Below are 22,802 nucleotides of genomic sequence, written 5' to 3'. Positions count from 1 at the left end.
ACATTTATGTTTAAACATTTATTTAAAAAAGTCAATTCAGCTGTTTTTCTGCATCACATTTAAGTCTTTGCTTGTAATGGAACAAAAATGTGGGTAAGCTTTAGTAGAAGGAATATGTTTGTAGTTAATTTATTGATGCTTTTCTTCACAGGTGAAGGCGACACCTTGGACAGGACAGCTGTCTGATGAAAGGACGACCCACAGGACAGCACCGATAACAGATTAAATGTCTAATCAGCTAAACATCCACTATGAGAATGAGAAACAAAGCAGCAGATTAACTGGGATAAGCATATTTCACCTCACTTAATTGAAAGCGAGCTTAAAATATCAATTTCATTCAAATACTTAAATTATTTGGCTAAGATACAATAAATTGCAGTTACACAGGTTAGTGAAAAACATTGAAAAAACCTAGGATGATTTTTTTGGAGATCAGTGATCTGACTAAATAAAGCCTTTATAATATGCAGCTACAAGTACTTGCATGTAGAGGGAAGACTGTCAACAGCATTTCTATCAGCTTTGTCACACAGCACTGTTGGATATTTAATGGCAGATGCTTATACATTTCCAAGAAGAATCCTACTGATAGATTTATACACACTCCATGGAAAACCCCCTCATCTTCAGTAAGGAATGCAGTATAATTCCTTTTCAAAAAAGAAAAAAACGGAGGCAGAAACTCTAAAGGGAAACTTATAAAGAGAACAATGAGCCATCCAGAACAGGAAATAAACAGTTAAAGCCTTTCCTGTTCAATCCCCCGTTTAGTTTCACTCGGTTGAAACAGGTTCAGAGGGAACACGATGTCTAAAACCAGTTTTCACTTCTTTTAAAAGAGCCACACTTACACAGGGAGGGGAGATGCTCTTTTCTAAACAGATTCCACATCAACTTCTCTACTGCTTCTCTCTACCAAACCAGACTAACCTCCCCCCCTTTAGGGCTCAAACAGCATATAAGCAGAGCCTTTCATTTCCTGGAAAACAAATGAAAATGTTCATGACTTATCCTGCAGTGAAGGGCGTATGCCAGCGGAGAAATCCAAAGAATTCTTCTTCTTCTTTTTTCCAGTATTTCAAGTTGCAAAGACAAAGTGTTGTGTTTGGTAAAACTGCAGCGCCTAATAAATCCCAACAGCACTTTGTCTTTAAAGCAGTTAGAAGTTTGTGCAAAACACTTCTTTTTCTTTTAGTGTTACTATATGGTTGAGTGCATCAAACAGATTTGTGCAACCAATCAGATTCTGACGAAACTCGGTTAGCGTTCTTTAGCCAAAGCTAGTTACCTTTCTCAAAGTCTTTCAGGGTCTCCTCTTGGAAGTCTTTGAAGAGATCTAACCTGAATCTCTTCTCCAAACCGTAGCTGTAGTATCTGAAGAGGCATTCCAATCCATACCTGCAGAAGGAGAATCGATATTAGCAGGGCTGAAACGATCCGTCCAATTATTGAAATAATCGTCAACTAATTTAGTAATCGATTAATTGTTAACTGCAGTATAAAGTTAAAAAAGGGCAATTTTCTGAGTTTTCTGAGTAGTAATGAAACCAAAACTGTACAAAAATATGTACGTTTTGTACTTAAGATTTAAAAAAAAGTTTGCCTGTGAATATGTTCTACGCAGAACTCAAGTGGCAATGTTAACATTGCATTATGTGATAAAAATCGTGTTTTAAAATGTCATAACGCATCATTAAAACTGCATTATGTCATAGTTGAAGTAAAATGTAAGAAGATCCTGGAAGGCATTTTGAATCGTTTTGCCTTGAACGGCATGAAAGTTGATACTGAGCGTTCTGGATGAATCTGAAAAGACTGAAAATTACCAAAAGTTCAGTATTTATGTTCCAGGAGCCACGCAAAGACATTTTGTTATCAAATTCACTCTTGTGTCTTTGTGTAATAATAAAGTCTAATTCTACTTTAGAGCCAAACACTTTAGGGATTCTGGGTTGCATTTGATCATTTTTATTTCAAAATCTAAAATCCTAAAGATGGATCAGACCTATATGGAGTATTTCTACACCAAATAAAGACTCGTAAAAACAATGTTTAGGAACTTTAAAGTATCTCTGGAAACAAAAAGGGAGCACTTTGAATTGGAAGTAGCAAATCCTGTGTATTTTCTGGTGATGAGCCTCAAAGCGAACAGCCAGGAGAAGCGGACGAATGAGTCCGCTGATTTCTGTGTGATGAAGGAGATGCGAGGCGTCTCTACTACTGGATGGGTTTGTTCTTCCCTCAGACTGCGCGGAGCTGAGCCAGTCACTTATTCAGCCAAGAATGTGGGTTTGGCAGGTGTGAGGAGGCGCCTCTGGCAGATCCAGCAGAAAGCAGCTTAACCCTGTGCTGTCGAAGTTTGGAGGTCACGCAACGACACAAACTCAACCAATACAGATCAATCGATGGGAATACTGTGGCCAATGTACAAAGACTCGGTCTGTTGATATGAATTTAAACAATTCTGTCTTTAAGAATTATGGTTTGAAATAGTAGACAAAGTGTTTTCAAAATACTTTCTCAATTACAAAAACTATGCAGGCTTTTAGAAAATACTTTCAAACAAACAGAATACCCACAAAGTTGACATCAGTTTTAGCATCTTGTACTGCAGATTAGTAAGGTTAGTGTTTTTAAAGCAGCAATATGTGTGTGTGTGTGTGTGTCTGTCCCCCCCCCGGTGCTGGGTTTGACGTCAAGGTAACAGCATTCCAGTTAACAGTTTTTTCAACATGGCGACGCCCGTAGACGTTGTTCACAGGACCTCTTACAAACATCTTTTCTAAGCTACACTTTCCATAAGCAAAAACCATTTTTGATTTGTTCAGTGTAGAGATGAAGGCTCTACATGCAACACTGATTTCAGACGCACTCTTAAAATTGCATCATGTACAATAAGCATATTTCCATCACAGCTTTCTATTGTTGATGCAAGGAGCGGCCATACTGAAACACAAAGTCGGAACTGGAAAAGTCTTCAATCGTTTCATTTGATTTCTTTTCTGACTGAGAAGTCGGAATTTCCGAGTTCCGACTAGAAACGGAATGCACCATCAACCGTGGGGTTTCCAAAAAGCTGCAGAGGTTCCCAAACGTTTTATGGCAGTGGCTGAAAGCTCAAACTGATAAAACAGAGCCGTTTTGCTTCACATTTACCTGCTGAATGTCCTGAGTAAAGAGCAAACATGTCAATATACGATGACTTCTCACATCTCTGTGCTTCCTCTGACCTCAGTTTTGAATGCAGCACTAATACTGAAAACAGCTTCAGTGTTTTCAGAGAAACCTGATAGCACTCTGCTATGGTGCGTTCACTGATTGGAAAAAGATCTGATTTTTGATATTCTTTCTGGAAATGTTTGCATTTCTGTTTATTCTGTCTGCTTGGTCTCCAGGTTTCATTTCCACCTCAGAATGTGTTGTGAGAAACAGAACCCGACCATCGGTACGGAGTTGAGGATTTAACCGTTTCATGTTTGTCTCACCTGTAATTTTCTTTGGCATCTTCAAGTGCAAACTGTTTGAACTCCTCGTACATCTTTCTGTTGAAGTTGTCCCTGAGAAAGAAGGACCAAAACCTGAACAGAGTGTTCATCTCCTGAGACTGGCCGACCCCCAACCGTTTCCTCTCTAGGGAGAAGAAAAACAAAAGCACAACACCAGGTGGTGGTTAGCGTGCGATGCTAAAAGCAGAGTGCTGGCTGCTGCCTGAAACAGACGCGCGTGTCTCTTTACCGTTAAGGCACCTTCGGCGGTACTTGTGGTATCCCTGCTGGGTGAAGCCGTTGTCTCTCAGCAGCTCGTGGGATGGATGCCAGAACTTGGGCAGAGACTGGGGAGTGCAGCCGTAGCTTCCCGTCAGCGGAGCACCTTCTGATGGAGAAGCGTTGGAGCTGCTGTGGACCCGCCGGCAGAAAAGATTCATGTAACCGTAGGCAACGACAACGAGACGCGCTTTTAATGTTAGACAAGCCTGTACTGCTACTTGAACTCCCATCCAGAATCGCACAGCATTCTGGGGGATGTAGGCAGAGGGAAGAGTTTAGCTGTTCAACCTGTCACGACTAGCTAAGAAAAGTTGGTGGCCTCAATTAATCCCCTCACTCTTTGGTTACCTAGCAACAACCTGTTGAGTAACTTGAGCAGCAGCAGTTTCAGGTTTTGTCTCCATGCCTCATAACTGCTTAAAAATAAAAACAATGACAGAGAGAAAATTGTGGACAAACCTGGAAAAGTCATGCCACTTGTTAGGTAGAATTTAACATATTTAAAACAAAAAACTAATCAATAATTATTATTAATTGATATGAAATGCTTATATCGTGATAGCCATATCGTCCAGCCCTAGTGAAACGTCAGTACCACTCATGTTATCAGATGGTCCAGAAATCACTCCAGTTTTAAGAATATTATATAGGGCAAAAAAAAAAAAAAAACAAGAACAAAGGGTTAATGCATGTGAAAGCTGGTTTTGTGAAAGAAAGAAATGTTCCTTGTTTGCTCTTCTATTGGTTGGCGCTGATAACAAGCACCTTAAAGGCAGCGTTCTCATCATTATTACAGCTAGTGAAGCAGCGCGGTCTGACCTGATGGATGCAGAGCGCGGCCGGTGCTCACGGGAGTCCATCACCCAGCCAATGTGTGCCTCCTGCGGGGGGTTTGAGCTGTGGCGGGTCTTCTTCTTTCTTGGCATCTGGAACAGAAACCAGACGTTCACATTTATCAGAGTGGTTTTGTTTTTTAGCGCTTCTTTGAAGATAAACACATTCCCTACTGTGTGTGTGTGTTTTTTTTTAAAGATTGGTTTTCATTTTCTTAACAGGTGATGTGACATTTGCAAGCTTTATTTGGCTGGACTAAGGGCAAAATGGATCTTCGTATTGCAAAGGTAGCAGGACCCCTGTTTTAGATGAAAGCAGAATTTGCTGATAAAGTTCAGACAGAAATCCAACAGAATCTGTAGCAAAACTTGGAAATTGATATTGAGACAGTTTGAACAATGAGATTTAGCTTGACCTACAGCTGAAACCAGATATTTACATAGACTGAACAAAAAGACAAAAATGTTTTTTCTCTGTCTGAAGTTGAATCAGACCAAACCCTTGCAGGTCAAAATACAGTTATTCCCGACACTGACCAAATCTGTGTAAAGCTTTGAATTTTAGGAAAGTCACAACAAAAAATTAAAAAAAAAATGTTTTCTGGCATTTCTCAAATAGAAATAATAATTCTAATTAACCTAAGATAAAAGAAGTTTGGTCAGATTTAACTTCAGACAGTGAGAAAAAAAATGTGTGTGTGTCTTTTTACTCAGTGTGTGTAAGTATCTGATTTCAACTGTATTTGGGGGGGGGGAAGGAAGGAAATGCGCAACATATTTGAAACTGTAACTGCAGTAAAAGGTCATTCATTGTGAGTGTGTGGTTGTTATTTGGTCACACTTTCTTCCTATAACCAGTATCTCTTCTTTCCTGGCAACTTTTACCTCAGCAAACTTCATTTTCTAAAAACAAGTCAGCACAACTGTTTATCGTTTCCTGCTGCTAAACAACAATTTTTCCTGATATTAAGAAGATTCTGTAAAGCTTAGGAATCAGAATCAGTGAGTGCTATTGACCTGTCCATCAATGGCGCCGCTCTCCTTCATAACGGGGTAGAAGCGTGGGGTTTTGTTGGGGTCCTGGCGTCCAGGCGTGCGAGGCGTTCTTGGGGTCCGGGGTTGAGAAGTGCTGGGGGATTCTGGGACCGTTGTAGGGAGAGAGCGAGCCAGATCCGATCCGCTCTCCACTGTTAACACACACACACACGCGCGTTTGTTCTTTAATCTTGTCCCAGAATTACATGCTATGCCTCGATGAATTAAGATCAACACTGATAAACAGGTAAATGGAGAAAATTATTGAGTATAACTTAGTATATTTGAGTAACTTTCCATCTTTGTGGCTAAATCTTTGTGGTATAATGCAGACTGAAAAACTTAATAGTTATGAAAAAATATATATTAAGGCTCTAATGATTCATCAAATGACTTGAGGACCTTGATTATTAAAATTCCTAGAGGCAAATTTTCTGCCTCCAAGTTTTATGTTTTACTATTTTCAAACTTGGTAGTGTAACTTTCTGAAATTTTAGCTTCTGTCTTTTATCATCTTCCAGCTCCGTTTTCTTGCTTATTGTAGAAGCTCATCAAAAAGTTTGATAAATGACAAACATAATAAAAAATACATTAGAAAATTCTAATTTATAAAGGTTTCATATCTCAAACGTGAGACTGAAAGTAAAGTGTAATGTGTGTTTTTAAACTTTTAAAAAGAAATGTCATCCATTTCTGCACTTGCATCCCCCCACACACTTGAAACTAAAAGTGCTATTTGAATTATTTTAAGCAATAAAATGTTTTATTATCAAATGAAGGAAATTTTTCTCTTTTGTATATTTCTTTCACTAGATTAAGTACTTCAGTGGTGTCCAAAATCGGTTCTCGAGGGCCGGCATCCTGTATGGTTTAGTTCTCTCCCTGGTGGTAGTAACAACCTTTTCAGCAGGTTAATGTTCCTCTTACGCCTCTAACGAGCCATCATTTGATCCAGGTGCATTAAACCAAGGAGAGAACTAAAACATGCAGGATGCCGGCCCTCGAGGACCGACTTTGGACACCGCTGAAGTAGTTACTACAGAAGGGAAAAATCTTTCACCCAATTAATTGCCAGAACAATCGACATGATAATAGATTAGTACAACAGTGGTTTACAGTGCAGCTCCACAAACTCACCTGTCATGGGAGGAGGAGGGACTTCCTGGTTCGGGTCAACGGGAACTTTGGGAGTGAGGGTGTCAAACTCGTCTTTACTGATGACGTTTAACTTCTTGAAGTTCTCCACATCCTGCTGGAGAGGACAAATCGAGTTCAACTCGCATCTTTAAATGCACAACGGCTGACTCCTCTATGAGGATGCACAATATGTCAAAAATACTGCATCAAAAATACTGCATTAAATGTTGGCTAATTATTTAGGTAGCATGCATTCAGGATGCATTTGCCTGTATTAAAGTTGGTGACACTGGTTTATAGGGGCGGTAATGTGTTATTCAGGTACATAACGCAATTTTATACCGTAATCAAGTAACTATGTTACCTTCAGTTGTTAAAAAATGCTATATATATATATATATATGTGTGTGTGTGTGTGTGTGATTTTGTAATTTAATGCCTTGAAATTGGGTCTCTGTCTCTTTAAGAAACTGAAGCTGTAAGGAGGAGCTGCGTCCTTGAGGGTGGAGCTAGGTCCACCCAGCCGTTTTGCAAAGCTGAATGGTTGCCATGGAGATTAAAGGATTTCTCAAACATAAATGAAAGGATCAAGGCAACACTCTAGATTTGTTTTTGATGAGGGAGTAACATTATAACATGATGTCAAGCTTAAGAGTCGACTCTACATAACACTACCCTTTGAAAATTAGAGTAAAAAAAAAAAAGATTGCAAAGGTAAAAAGGTAGATTTCTTAGGAAAAATTACAGCAACTCTAGTATACTCTTGCCTTTAGTTGTAAATGAGCTCTCAGTTTGGGCTGACAACAGGACAACATGCGGGTCCAAACAGCTGATAATGCCAGTGGCTGCAGCCATGTGGGCCGGTGTGACACACAACAGATGTGGTGTGGACTATGACCTTTACACGCCTGCATCAGATGTACGATAGTGGAAAAAAAAAAAACTGCAGCTGGCCTTGGTGTGTGTGTGTGTTCAGGTGGAGGATTTCCCACTTTATTGACAACCTTTGAGCTCAGAACGAGCTGACGTTGCTTAACCCCCCCCCCCAAAAAAAAGACCCCGACAAACATGAGGAGGATGATTTCAAACCTACTTTAGAAGACATGTCGTATTTATGTAAGCATGACACGTTTTATTTACTGCAGTTTATCATTACAAAGGTGAGCGTTTTGTTTCTTGTTGTTAAAATCTGCAGAACAAAGAAATATGGCTCCAGCATACAATCAACTAAACATTTAAGTGATGAAACAGTACAAAGTCTGATCAGAAAAAGGCAGGGGAGATGTTTTCCGATTATCCATCTGGGTAATCTTGCAAATACAATCTGAGCCAGCAGGTCGGACCTACAAGAAAATAGTGTATCTGTAGCTTTAAGAACTTACTATCCAATGTTTTAAACTTGCAACTGCTTTTTAAAAATTTTGATAGCAGTTCCAGATCATTTTATGCATCTATTTATTATTTTACACTGGTCAAAATTATGTCTAGAGTTTTGAAGCTGACTGCAGTAACTGCTGCCTATCACAGATCAGCCAATGGCTCTCGCTCTTATTTCCCTTCTCCTTATCTCTTCTTTAGCACTTCCTCTCCACATACAACTCATCGTCCTTCTCGAAGAGCTGCAGAAGATCTACATAGTATTTTCAGTTAAATACATAGCTGGAGGCGGGAGGAAAGAATACAGCTGATTCATTTCAGCAGGGTAATGACCGCATGTTATTCTGGCTGCACAAGAGCAAAGCAGTGGAACTCGTCCAATCAGGTTTCCCCCCTTTAAAAAATTAATTGTTTTATTCAAATGCTTGAAATCAGAAGATTTTATGGTGATAACAGTTTAAGTAATATTTTTTCAAGTAATTGTAGTTTTTCAATAGACAATACTTTTACTATGACTGTTGTGAACGACTGGATGCTGGTGTTATCCCATAAATTCACTGCTCCTGCCCATAAATTACGTTGCATCACGCTGTGTAACGTAGACCTAATGATCTTAAGTGCATGCTTTCTGCAGACGCAGCAGCTTTTCTAAAAGCAGGTCACTCGGCTCTGGAAGCAGCTGTCTGATACGTGAAAGGCTTGTGCAGAAGGAAAGGTTATTTTAGTCCCTCTGCACACATCATGAAGCAACCGCACTGCCAAAGAAAAACTTTACAGTATGTCACCGTACTCAGGGTGGCAGAGAAACTGGGTTCTGCTTACACCTGGATGATCCCATAAAGAATGTTATTACTGACTTCTACAAAGTTGATACATTGTGAGTATTATTGACTTTAACTTACTGGAAAAAGAGGGAAAATGGATGTTTAAGATGCTGTGTGATACACTCAGCTTGTATGACTTTACCAATAGCCATCAATAACAGCCAAAAAAATGACTGTACCTAAAAGCTTCATGCAGGATTCCACATCTAAGTGCAACTATCAATACATTTATTTGCGCAATTTTCAGCTCTCAAAAATAATTGTAAGGAGTTATATATTTTTAAGTTACAAATGAAATTATTTTCTATAGCATTTTAGTTTCTAATGACTGCGAGAAAGCAAGACTTTCTGCTGATAATCTGGCTCAGTCTTTATTAAGAGCTTACAGGGGCAGGAGCCCAGGGTGCCAAATTTTGGGGCGTCAGATTTTGGTAGAAAAAACAAAACAAAAAACCCCCCCAATAAAATCATGCAATTGGAAATGATTAAGCTCGTTTTAATTTATTATGCCGTTAATTGATTTATTACGACAGGCCTAGCGCAAATAAGACTGGAGGGAGATGTAAGTGGAAGATGATGACTGGATCAGAGATGTTGTTTTTGCCTCCAAGTATACATGTCCAACCTGACTATCTCTACATTTTATGTTACGATGTATTTTCTGCATACGAGAAGTATTTTAAAAAAAAATTAACTTAAGAGTTAAATAAAGCGGTTAGGCTACCGCTGACTCACCTTGCTGCATTCGATCTGCTCCTCTCCCTTCCACAGGTCCTGTTCATAGTAGTACAGCCCGTCGTTGATGGCCTTGGCCAGATCGGCTGTGATCTTGGCCCGGGACTCGTGGTTTCCCGTGCGATCACCGCCGGGGTGTTTGCGGAGGTACGGCGGGGTCTGGGTGACGATGAGGATCTTGTTGACATCTTGGTCGTCCAGCTCGTAGTCCGAGTCGTCTTCGTCCGACCAGTCGGTGAATTTGTTCTTCCTGGGCGCCATCTGCTCCATCTCCTCGTCGAACATGAAGTCCAGCTCCTCCTGGTCTGGTTCGGCCTGAGGAGGCGGCTGGCTGCTCTGAGCAAGGGGGGCCTTGGGTTCCCCCTGGAGGGTGGGAGGAGGTTTGAGGAAACATCAGGTTAAGACTAAAATCTGAGTAGAGTATCCTGCCAAAGTATCCATGCCGTGAGCCAGACTTTAGAAAGGGTTTACAGGGGCAGTAGTTTTTGGGGGCCCCACAGATTTAAAAAAATTTTTTTTAATGAATGCATGTTTTGTAGACACTGTACTTCATATAAGAATCATAGGCTCATATCAGATGAGTTGTAACAATATGTTGAGATTTTTATTAATATAAACAACACAAGTTTTTGAAAATTATGAAGTTATGGTAATTTTTTGGGGAAGGGAGGGAGGGCAACATGGAGTTACTAGCCAAGGAACTTAATAAACCTACCATCATCGGTTCATATCTAACTATGTATGAAACTACAGATTAATGTACTTAGCAATAGAATTTTCATTTAGTGGAAATGATTTCCAGCCCAGGGGCCCAAATCCTTGTAGATCCGGCCCTGTTCATACTCTTCAACTTTACATTTTGTCTAGTTCCAGCCATAAACTACTGGGATTTTCCAAACTTTTCCACAAATAAAATCTGAAAAATGTAGCATGCATTTGCTTTTTCTAACCTGATACAGAAAAGATCAAAAACTGTATGAATACTTTTCAAGCTTTTTCTAGTTTTTCCATCTAAAAATGACATTCAGGCAAAAATAAATGAAGCCGTGGAAAGAATGAATGTTTGAGTGAATGAAAACAAGACATGCAATGAATGAGATGTTAAAGGAAGGAGGACAAACTGGGATGAGTGAAAGTCTGGAGGAAGAAGGAACTCAACTGCAGAGGAGAGGAGGTCGGGTTCAGGCTCTAAGGGAGGAGATGGGCCAGCAGCACACACATCATCGCCGTCATGCTGCCGGCCCAAAACAAAAAACAATAAAAAGGAGAATGCAAGTGATCACAGGAGAGAGAGACAGGAAAACATGGGAAAAACGAGATGAGAGACGGTAAAGGGAAGAGTGATGAATATAAGAGAGATGGATGTTAGTTTTGGTCAAGTACTGAAAAATCTCATTATTTGGACCTATTCATCCGGCAAAACCCGGTAACTGAAACATTGGCCCGTCGTGATAAATTTTGCAAAATGATAAATTGTCCCATAAATTAATGATGATAATATTGTTGTTTTGAGACCCTTGCCAAGTATTATACTGATAATGGCATAGTAATGCAGCTTCGCTGTACCAAAGAATTATTAAACTTACATTTTTGAACACTCCACCCTGGAACTGAAAGATATTTTAAATATAAAAAAACAAAAAAAACAAGAAAAATAAATAAAATGGAAATAAAAACTATTCGCAATCGAAACCATAAATAGTATGGATTATTAAATCTCTAAACAAATGTCCCTTTAAAAAATATCAATCAGAATGGAAATGATCAGGCTCATTATAATTCATCATGCGATTAATTGATATATTTTTCTCTCACTTAGGTTAAAAAAAAAATACTATTGACCAGAAAAAGATTGGTCAGCATTTTCTTCTGCCTCTGTTGGTTATTGACCTACAGCTGGATTTTGTCCCTGCCGTCACTTGCCTTTGATTTTCCGGAGGTCTGACGGTGGCGTTTCTCCACCTGGATCCAGGCGTCCAGGTTGGGTTTGGGCTCAGACGCAGGGCCGTCTTTGGAGTCGTCTGCGGTCGGGAGAGAGTCCTGATTGGACAAGCTGGGTTCAGCCGGGCCAATCAGAGGCTCCTTTACAGGCAATGTAGCTGAAAGTCACACAACAATCGGCTTTATGATATCCACTTATACACTGAAAAACACTGGAAATGGTTTTAGTTCAAAAAGTGTGACATGTTAATACTAAATTATGGATCAAAATAAAAAACACAACTTATTGACTCTCCCCTAACAAAAACTTGAAATCCAGAGAGATGCCAACAGAAAGAAATATTTACTGCTATACAAATTTTAATAACATGAGGACCAGATGAGTTAATTTTGGGGTTTGTTTTTGATGAACAGCTCAAGCTTTAAATGTGCTTTATATGTGTGAAGAGCTTCTTTAATAATCTGAAGAGTGTTTGTTTTGTTCTTTAAATAACGTTTCATTTGAGGAAAGCTCAGATGTGGCTGCTGTAAAAAGTTCCCAGCTTCAATTAATCCACATTTTCTGCTCCAGTGGATATTCAGGGCAGCAGCATATGGCAGAGGAAGTCAGAAAAAACTGAGGTGTGTGTTTTGCTGCTTCAAGAGAATTATGTGTAAAACTAAAGAGAAGCAAATATTCATTTTGTAATTTTTGTGTTTGATTACAGAACTTAAGAGATTTGGGGGGGAAAAACAAATTTGTCCACAGAACCTTCAGATGGCACGCTTTGCCGGTCAGAAACTAACTCATTACTGAATGTATAAAAACCTAGCAGGCGATGCTAACATCAACACTCTTCGATGTGGAAGTTGTAACTGTAGGAAAACAAATCTCAGTTATCAGTCAGGTGTTCAACAAACAAGTCAGATGAAGCACAAAATTATATTTACTGAATAAACAACACATTTAGAGTAGTAATTAAGATGAAACTGCATAGAGTACATTTTGCATTTAAGATAAAAACACCTTTGTAAGTAAATACGTTTTATACAAAACTCCTCAAGTTGCATAGTTTTAGCTTCACCTGGTTCAAATGAACAAAAGGAATGCTGATATTGCATTTTAAGCAATCACAGCTCAGTAACTTGGGGTCTTTTTTCTGAATCTGTTTTATCTTAATGAATCTGTTTTATCTTAATATGTGGTTTTTGTCAAGGTAGCTCAGTTTTAACAAATGGCTAAAAATTTGTGTTAGAAGTTCATACTTTCGCTTACTTTCTTTAGGAAAATTTCAGACGGGTGCATATCTGAACAATCACTTGGACATAAAAAGAATACTGACCAGCACTGATGGTGTTCAGGTTCTGTCGAGGAACAAACTCAGGGCAGTTGATAAGCTGGGAGAAGTCGGTGCGGGGCGAACCCACGACGGGCGGGGTGGGGATTGGCCAGCGCTCCGGCTCCGTTTTACAGCGTATCTTCTCGTCCACCAGCTCCACTTCAGTGCTGCTTTTTAGAGCCTGCAAGGAGGAGGGGGGGAGAACACATGTGCAGGTTTCAGATTGGACAAAATCCAGGTGTTGAAGCGATTTCTGAAATATCTCGTGTTTGACCTGTGGCGCATTACCTCCATGATGAGGCTGACGTCAGTCGTAAGAGCCTGCACTCTGTGGAAACTTGCAATGAGTGAAATAGGGAGGAAACCATGCGTGTCCATTTTTCTCCTTAGGAAGAAATCCCGCTCCAGGTTGTGGCTGCTGAAGTAGTATTCACTGCAGGAGGAAGGATGTCAGCGTTAACCGCCATTCGTTTTTGACATTTTCCTTTGAGTAGACCATCTCAATTGTATCTTCTCCAGGTCCAACTCTTTGTTAAAAATAATAGGAGAGTTTAAACTGTTGAAATGTGTCATGATGTTTCAAAATGCCAACACCCAAACAGAAATCCCCAAATTGTTTTACTTTTTAAATGAAATTACAGAGATTGCATTAAGTTCAAAGGTTTGAGTATTACCATTTCTTATTACAAAAATAAGAAAGTTGATTTTACATTGTCCAGCAAAATTATTCACTTCTTAAAGTTTGTACTTTTTTAAAATAGAAAAACATTCATGTAAAGTATCTTTGAGTGTTTACAAGAGCACTGCACAAATAAAATGTATAATAATAATTATTATATCGCCCAGCCCTGTTGGTTAATCTGGATTTTATTTAGGCGTACCAGAGTAAAGGGAGATGAATACAAATACATGACACACTTTTCAGATTAATATTGTAAAAAAAACTATCCTTTACTTCCAATTTAAGAACTAGAGTGCATTATATCTTGATATTGACATAACTATGGGTTAATGTTCTTTTAAAGTCTGAATATGAAAGTCTTGCGTCAGAAGAAGAAAAAAAAATATTGTTTCTAATTTGTAACAGTTTCATTGAAGCGTTTTATTGTAGGGATCAACAAAGAACTGGTTAAAGATCTCTGATACACATAAGATTCAAAAGACAAGAAGAAACATTTCTAGGACTTTAAAATGATTTTGCAGTGATGAATATTGTGACTTCAGCACCAAATGCAGAGCTCTCTCTCTCTTGCTGTCTCTTGCTCATCACACCACTTCATGTCACCATGGCACACCCTCTGACATACAAATATTTGTGTGGAGCTCAGCCTCAGGCACTAAGTAAGCATGAAGAAAAACGGCTGAACTGCAGGGAGATGAGGAGAGCGGACAGGAACGTCCCCTCTCACTATTGTCACCCCCTCTCTTCCTCCCTCATTCCCTGGTTTTCTCTCTCTCCTCCTCCTTATCCTTACAGTTCAGCTCTCAGGCCTGGATGTAATTCCTCGCATGTCCCTTTAGAAGCACTCTGTCTATTTTTAGGAGCTCGGCTCACCCTCAACCTCCACTGGCCAGAGTCTGGTCTTTAAAGAGGCCAGGGCTGTCAAATAGACACCAGGAGCACACTGCCCCCTGCAGGACAAACTCAAATAAGAGCAGATTATCTCATTCTAAGAGGCAGTTATTCAGTTTCAGTTCTGCAGAGCCTGGCCTCAGATGTAATGACTGCAAGTTGAACTCTTGCAAGTCTGAAGGCCCTTTAACAGTATGTTCAATGTAATATACAGTCATATGCAATAAATTAATTTGAAAATGACCTTTCAACATAATTTCTGTATTAAAAATATGTTTTATTGGTCTGATGTAATATTCTATTAATATTACATGTGCTTTCACAACATTTAATAACAAAATCATTTTAATGAACAAAAATGAAGGCTATAAAACAATCTGTGTGTAATAATCCATGTTCTGTGTTTCACTTGAATTCAGAACTGGATTACTGAAATAAATAAACCCCTCAGTAATATTCTAATTTACCTAATATGACATAAAAAATCAGGTTATGACATCTTACAACCACAACCTTTGAGGTTTTTTATGTTCTAAAGCAAAACAAAGGACGTAAATGAAAGAAAATGTTTTGGATTATTTTCCTTTTTTAATTGAACTGAAACTTTTGCTGTGGGTTTGTACATATAAATTGCTGAAGCTCTTTTTGTTGCAACTCCAGCTGCAAGTCCTTTGGTGTCTACAAGTTCTACCAAGCACTGCTGATCATTGTTGATCTAAAACAGCTCAAACTCAATCAGATCAGAACTTCTTTGAACCTCTGATTTTAAGCCTTGGCACCGTTTCACAATTGACTTTAGGTCTGGGCTTGAACTGGGACATTTTAACACATGGATGTGTGCTGGTCTAAACCAGACTCGGTCTTCAGGACGCAATGTCCTCCATGTTTTAGCTGTCTCTCTTACTGCCACACTTTCTTGGCTTTCTTCCGCACAAAGTGTTGACAACTTTTGTTCTCATGTGACCAGACGATCTTCGACATTCACATGTTTGCGGTGTTCCCTCCATGGTTTTCTGAGAGCTTTCTATTAATAATGCCTTTCTTTTTTCCCCCACTCTTCCTTAAAGGTCATCTTTGTCCAGCATATGACTAACACTTGTCCTCTCAAAGGATTCTGCTGCATATCTGCAAGATTAATGTTGGTGCCTTTTTCCTTTGACTTTACAATAATGCATAACTTTGTGTTATTCATTATTGTACGTCCTAAATTTTCAGGTCTCAGAAAGCTGTAAAACACTTACATTTGCCGCTTGATGTATTCTTTGAGAAGCTTTTCATCCACTGTATACATTTGGACCTTGTTGCCGTCGTCATAGTAGTAAACCATGTTGGTACCGAACTCTGTGGGCACCTGAACGGAACCGTCAGATGAGCGAGCGTCTCTATAGTTCAGAGAGTATTCGTACCGACCTGAGGAATCAAGGAAAGTACAAATTAGCCACTCAGAACCATGTTCACAAAGGAAGACAAGATGCTTGAAAAGATAAACTTAAGCAAGTGATTTTCTACATTTCAGACTGACAATGAGATCAACTAAACCAGGATTTTTAGGTATGAAGGAGAGGTGCACCGATAAATCAGCCAGTTAGTAGGCCTGACGCAATTGGCAATAAATCAATTAATCACATGATAAATTATAACGAGATCAAAAATTTCCATTTGTAGAATTTTTTGTTTCTCTTCTTTCTCTCTTTCTACCCAGAACTGGACATTTACAATGTTTTCCAGTTCCAGTGTTAAATTTTCATTAGTATTTAAAGTTTATTGATCTTTGAGAGTGTTTTCTTGTATTATTATGTCTTTACCATTATATTACTTGATAATGGTCTCAAAATCACAATATTATCATTTGCCGCAATAAGTTCTGGGACAATTTATCGTCCAGAAAACGTTATCATGACAGGCCTGGTTTACGAGCAAATCAGCCTCAATTTCTTTATTTTTGGGAGATCGGAAATCTTGATTGACGTCTGAACTTGCGCTGTTAACATCAGTCGCAACACTATCGTCAACTTACCAACTTTTCAGACAGAAAAAAAAAAGAAGAAAAAAATCGGCAGGGTCATAGATCAGCTTTTTAAAGATCGGTGATCGGCCAGAAAACTGTAATCGGTGCACAAATAGCATGAAGAATAATGCCCACCTCGTCCACGACCTCTGCCACGCCCGCGACCTTTCCCCCTGCCTCGTATTCCTCCGCGACCAGTCCCGCCGTCGCTCCGAATGCTGCCGGTGTCGTCTCCGTGGTCCCGAGGCTCGGCTCTCCAACCTTTTTCAGAGGAAGCACATTCTCCTGACTTCGTTTCATACAAGCTCCTCAACCAACTGAATAAACTTCATAGATCAACACCGAAATAAAAACGTAGGGCTGCACAGTAATTAGGACATCTTGAAATGGCAATGAGACAGACCAATACAAACCGGAGTGTAAATGTGAAACGTTTAAAGGATTCATGTAATTAGGACCATTCGTATAAAAACGGCAAAATGATGCACGGTTTTCTAAATTCTTTACGAATAACGTGAAAAGTGCAATGTGCATTTGTAGCTGCTGGGCTTTGAGGATTCAGTGGGGATGGAAAGTATTCAGACCGCTTTAAACTTTTAACTTTGTTTCATTGCAGGAATTTACTAAAATAAAAAAAGTTCATATTATTTCTCATGAATGTACACTCAGCATCCCATCTTGACGGGAAAAACCCTCCCTGAAATGTAAAACTTTTTTGATAATTTATTAAAAAAGAAAAACTGAAATATCAGACATTTAAAGGGGTCTGAATACTTTCCATACCCACTTTATGTCTCTATGGCAACGTTCACACAGCAGGTCTTGATGATTAATTCAGATTTTTGGTTGAAGTCAGATTTTTTTGCCTGGTTGTCCATGATTCTAATTAAATGTGACCACAATCAGACTTCTGTGTTGACTCCATCAAGAAGAACAGAGGTCGCACAGCAGCGCTCCGTTTTTGTAATAATGAATGCTGCTGTCAATGGATCAGTTTTAAAATTGATTCGGTTGCAGGTGCTAACGGTATCGTCACAAGTTGGAGTCTTAAGGGGTGAAAAGTTTGGAATTGGGCCATTCAGACTGCCGTGAAGAGAACGGATAAGGACAAAAAAAATTTAAATTGGCTTTGGATCGTGAACATAGCCTAACAGCTTTGGACATCTATAGACTGAAACTTTTACCCGTTCTTCTTTAGGTCAAGATCTGGCAGATTAGATGGAAAGAGTCTACAAACATCAGTTTTGAAAACCTGTCAAGATTCACCAAAGGATTTAGCTCTGTACTTTGACTGGGCCACTGTGAAGATCGTATGTTCAGTGTGTGGTGTTTTTCTTCCACACAGAATTTTGTAAAATGGGCCAGAAAGTCCAAAAACCATCTGATCAGATCGCCTTCATCCAGATGTTAGATCTGTTCCTTACAAGCTTAAAATGGATTAAATCTTTATATTTATTTAGATAAGTTTAGTTTGTTTTATTTATTTTGTAGCCGTTATGTTTTTATTTACTTTGGGATTTTTGGAGGTCATTTGTTGTTGAAATGTGTTGTGTTGGAAAATACAAAATAAAATTGCTTTAAGAAATAAACAGTTAAATAAAGCTGCATTTGTAGAGTGCAGGACTATTGCTTCTAATAGTTGTCGATAATTTAGTTATGCTGTACTTTGAGTTGGTCTGACACATAAAGCCCTAATTAAACACTGTTATCCGTCGCCTTAACATAATAAAATGTGAGAAAAAAACAAGGGGTGTGAATACTTTCACGAGGCACTGCTAAGCTACTGAAGCTAGTCAAAGATGTATCCGCTCATGATAAAATCTTTTGATCACAATCAATTGCCTATTTAAAACTTGCACAAAAAAATATCATCCTACAAATCTTTCAACTCTCAAAAATAAAATTTTTACTTTATTGAATGAAAAAACAAAAACACATGCAAAGATGAAATAAATTGGAGGTCATGCTTTCATTCAGCCATGCGTTATGGAAAAGAGATCGGTGTAAAAACAAGCAGCGGTTGGGAAAAAGGGGGTGAGTAAACACACGGCTGTGTCAGGGGGTAAAGAGCAGAAAGCTGCACAGTCAAGAAGCAAACAGAGGCAGGGGAAAAGGAAAAAAAAGAAAAAAGAAATGAGTTCCTGGCCACTTACTCCGGCTGTCATAATGCGCCCTGTTATCATGAACCCTTTGATTGGGCGACGTGGGGTTGGACGAGTCGCTGATGGGCGAAGTGTCCGACTGGGCTGGGAACCCGCCGGATGTCTTGTCGGCATCGTCCCGGGAGACTTCCTCCAGCGGCAGAGAAACCCACTTACGTTTGTTACCTAGCCGTGATTGCATTCATGAAATTAGCGAAATTAAGGCTGCAGTGTGTAACCTTTTCACTTTTATTTATAAAAAAATCTGGGTTTTTTTTCATATTTGTTAAAACTGTCACTGTGTTGTGACAGTTTAATATAAGCTGGATAATCTGCGTCAAAAAAAAGAAAGAAAAAGAAAATCTATTTCCTCCCTGACCTACTATTGCTGCCTGAAGAAATGCACCTCTCCCAGTCAAAAACAACCAATCAGAGCCTGGAGGACTGTCTTGGTGCTGTGAATCAACCTAGTGTATGCTATTAAATATTCCAAACGTGGAAAAACAACTCACCATTCCAGGAAAATTGTTGTGGAGAAGTATCTGTAGCATAGCAGCGCGTACAAAAGGAGAGGGCAGAGGAGCTACATTTTTATTCGTCTTACATAATACTGTCATATATAATACTGACATAATGATAATTTGAACAAATATGTAAAGAAAAACATGTTTTTTTGTTAATAAAAGTTACATACTGCTGATTTTATGGGTCATGGGAAAAAACACTTCCCTAACAAATGTATTTAAAAAACACTCCATGAAAAAATGTTTGTTCCTCCATAGAGAAATATGAATCTACATGACATCATTTTGAGCCCCGCAACAGCAGCGCGGTCTCACAGAGAACGATATCCTGATATTTAATGAGTCTTAGGTTACAGTAGTATGATACAAAGCAAAGACAGCAGCAGGAGTCACAGATCCTCCACTGCATGAAGAGAACGCTGCCCATCTCTAAGTCACGCCCCTTTGGTTCAACATTACGCTGTGAAAGCACACTGGGTTTTCCAGACAGATCAACTTGCATATTATGAAAGGGACAGTTATTCATAAAGGGGGATTTGGTTGTGTGTTTATTGCAGTACTATTAGGGCTAAAACAATTAATTGTGATGAATCAATTATCAATTAATTAAATAATCGTAGACCAACTTAGTTATCAATTAATTTCAGCAAAAACAACCCATTTGCTAAGAGAACAACTCACTCTGAAGTAATTAACCCAAAGTAATGTACACAAATATGCACATTTTGAATTTAAGATTAAAAAAAGCAGATATTTACAGACAAAAGCACAAACTTTTGTCTGTAAATATCTTTTACTAAATCAAGTTTTAGCTTCACTTGGTTCAAATTGTGGAAAAGAAACAAATCTATTAAGCTAATTTTGCTATCCAATTATTACATGTCGACATCAGGAGGATTTCTTTAGCTGCAACTTTTCCTACAATCAAATATTCACAAAAGAAATGCTATTATGGAATTTTAGACAACGAATTAAATGAGTCATTTATTTTCATCTTTTTATGCATTTCTAATATTGTATAAAAGCACAAGTGGCTAAATGAAAAATCTGCAGTATGTGCCAATTTTTTATCCGATTAATTGGTTAATAACTCAATACCTCAAAATGACTGGAGAGTTCATCAAATGCAAAATCTCAATTGAGATTTTTTTAAATTATTATTATTTAGATAGAAAAAAAAAAGAGTTCAGCCAAAAAGCTCTGAAATATTTTGGAAAAAACAATAAAATGTCTTTGTTCCAAAAGTTGGCAGCTCAGAAAATGTTCTGCTTTTTTTTTTTTGCTAGAAATGTTCTTAGATTAATCTCAAAGTTTCTGAGTATTTTTGGCAGAAATGTACTCCTTTTTTCTCTCTTTATCTACAATGATCATAATATTCTGTTGTTAAAAACTGACCATTTGGACACCAGAAACAGTTTCCAAAGTTTCTTTAAATTAATTACACAATTTTGTAAATGTAATAATCTTTCATAGTAAAAGATCCTTAAGTGACTTTCTAACTGTATAGATATTCACGAATTTAATACACTTCCATCAACATAGTTCATGTTATGTTCTCGTTTTAGACACGCTAAAGTATGTGACATTGCAGTCAAAAGGCGAGCGCCTTAAATTAACTCTTCTTTGACGTCTAAAGATGAGAGACGAGTAAAAAGAAACCCAAAAGATATGATTATTAAAGCAGAGCATGCACCAATCTGCACCAATCAGTAATTACAAACAGAGATCATTACGGTTATTAACATGCCTTTTTATACAGGAAAAACCCCCACGGTCAGAAATAAAACCAAGCATGCATCTTTAAATCTTAAAGGCTCTTGACAGCATCTACAATATAATGAAGCTTTTCCTCAGTTAGGAAACAGAATGTCAATCTAAACAAATGCATATTTTTTATGTAAAACTTATACATTTACAGCCGTCAGCAGCCTTATTTAGCTCAATGTTTCCGCAGCATAAGCATGCGTCACAAAGATAAAGAAAGAAAGAAAGACTCACCCTCACCTCCTCTCTTCTTCAGGCTGGAGCTCTTTGAATCCTGTCCTGGTATTGGTTCTCCTTCTTTAGATGGTTCCTCCATTGGATCCACATGAGCCTCCTGGTTCTCCTTGCTCTCGCCTCCATCATGGCTGCTCTCTGATTTCCTGTCCGGTCGCTCTCTTCTCTTGTCCCTTTCTCTGCGGGAGGAAGGCTTCTTCCCGTTGTTGCCGAGGACAGTTTGCTGCTGCTGAACCAGAGACGCGTGTGTTTATTTACGCTTTCACATATTGTCTGTTCTCACTCACTTTTGATACAATAATGAGATGAAAAATAAATACATTTCCAGAGAGAGGAGGTTCTCCTTCTCTATCAATAATTAGGGATAATAATCACTGTAGGATTAGTGCAAAGGCGTAAGAAACTATTTAAAATGGAACCATTTAAAAACACTTTGTCGTTTCTTTTTTCAACCTGCGAAAAGGCGAGAGAGAGCTAAACTTTCAGCAGGTAACAGGAAGGTTATTAGCGAGGTTATGTTTTATCCTTTTAAGCTCTCAAGCTCAGTCATGGAATATGCCAGCGTTTTAAATCTTTGGAAATCTTAGTTATCCTATGAATGCAACATTTTCTATGGAACACAACAATAAAAGCGGTTTTAAAGTCAGTCATTTGACTTTAGTCAGTCAAATGACTGACTAAAGTGATAACTATGCCACATTTTGACTTAATAAAACCTTGAATTGCTGAGAGCAGCTGTTCCCCCATACAGATGACATAACGTCACATTTGCCCCCTAATCTAAATATTTAATGACCAGTCATTTGAGGACAGAGAAAAAAACCAACAATCTGAATGTTTTTTTCTAATTTCTTATATTTCATAGAAAGAAAGCAAAATTGGCTAATATTTTCATTGGTTGCTGACCGTAAAGCTTGGATCTTTTACTCCTTACTGAAAACTCTTCGTAAATGTCAAATGAGGAACCCAATCACGATTCAAGAGGCTAATGGGGCTAAAAATCGTTAGTATCTGCCTCTGTACCTCAAAAACTAAAACAATAATAAAAGTTTAAACCAATTAAATATAATTAATGCAAAACACTTCCTTTTCTTTAGTAATTGGACAAGAAGTAAAGTCTGGAACATCCCTGTTTTTTGTCTTTTTAACACTTAACACTAAACCGAATTTGCTGCTTTTCAAGAATGTGTAGGAACCCTGAAAACACACTTTTACACACACATACGCCATACCTCTTTAGCGAGTTCTCCTGGTGTGGGCCAGTTTGTGATATCGCTGAAGTCACTGGACTGTTAAAACAAAAACAACATAATTTGAGTGTTCACATGCGGCGCCAGCAGCTGCCATTTATTCTAACATGTAACATGGCGTGTTGGGACAGGTACCGAAAGAAAAGGAGATCAGAGGTCTTTCTGCAGAGGAAACACAAACAACGACAAACAGACAGAGGCTCATCCAGTCATTGTGGGTCCTGTCAATTTGGGCAAGCTGATAGGAGATCAAGTTAAACGAACACAGAGTGCAGCTGGACTTTACTGTATGTGCAAAGAAGGAAAAAAAATCCTTCAGTCTCATGGCATCTGAAAA

At 38.6% G+C, this 22,802-nt stretch overlaps 1 protein-coding gene across 7 annotated transcripts in view; it reads right to left on the bottom strand.

Moving 5' to 3' along the window:
* The window catches only part of larp1b (La ribonucleoprotein 1B), a 34,161-nt gene that overhangs the window by 2,734 nt on the left and 8,625 nt on the right, over positions 1-22,802 (bottom strand). The window contains exons 3-18 of one of the 7 annotated variants that reach the window (XM_081603107.1): positions 22,448-22,504; positions 21,216-21,444; positions 18,706-18,879; positions 16,688-16,813; positions 15,786-15,954; positions 13,260-13,404; positions 12,975-13,152; positions 11,635-11,810; positions 10,871-10,945; positions 9,712-10,074; positions 6,776-6,890; positions 5,621-5,790; positions 4,590-4,696; positions 3,739-3,899; positions 3,489-3,633; positions 1,292-1,401 (exon numbers count right to left, since the gene is read on the bottom strand). In XM_081603107.1, coding sequence (XP_081459233.1) covers positions 1,292-1,401; positions 3,489-3,633; positions 3,739-3,899; positions 4,590-4,696; positions 5,621-5,790; positions 6,776-6,890; positions 9,712-10,074; positions 10,871-10,945; positions 11,635-11,810; positions 12,975-13,152; positions 13,260-13,404; positions 15,786-15,954; positions 16,688-16,813; positions 18,706-18,879; positions 21,216-21,444; positions 22,448-22,504 — 2,500 coding nt within the window. The remainder of the gene's footprint in view (positions 1-1,291; positions 1,402-3,488; positions 3,634-3,738; positions 3,900-4,589; positions 4,697-5,620; positions 5,791-6,775; positions 6,891-9,711; positions 10,075-10,870; positions 10,946-11,634; positions 11,811-12,974; positions 13,153-13,259; positions 13,405-15,785; positions 15,955-16,687; positions 16,814-18,705; positions 18,880-21,215; positions 21,445-22,447; positions 22,505-22,802) is intronic. The other 6 variants (XM_081603109.1, XM_081603110.1, XM_081603108.1 and 3 more) reach the window with 6 other exon arrangements.

This window comes from Poecilia reticulata, chromosome 22 (assembly GCF_904066995.2).
Source record: "Poecilia reticulata chromosome 22, P_reticulata-male-v2, whole genome shotgun sequence".
Lineage (NCBI taxonomy): Eukaryota > Metazoa > Chordata > Actinopteri > Cyprinodontiformes > Poeciliidae > Poecilia > Poecilia reticulata.
The sequence above is the reverse complement of the archived record's forward strand: the minus strand, read 5'-3'. Positions and strand labels throughout refer to the sequence as shown.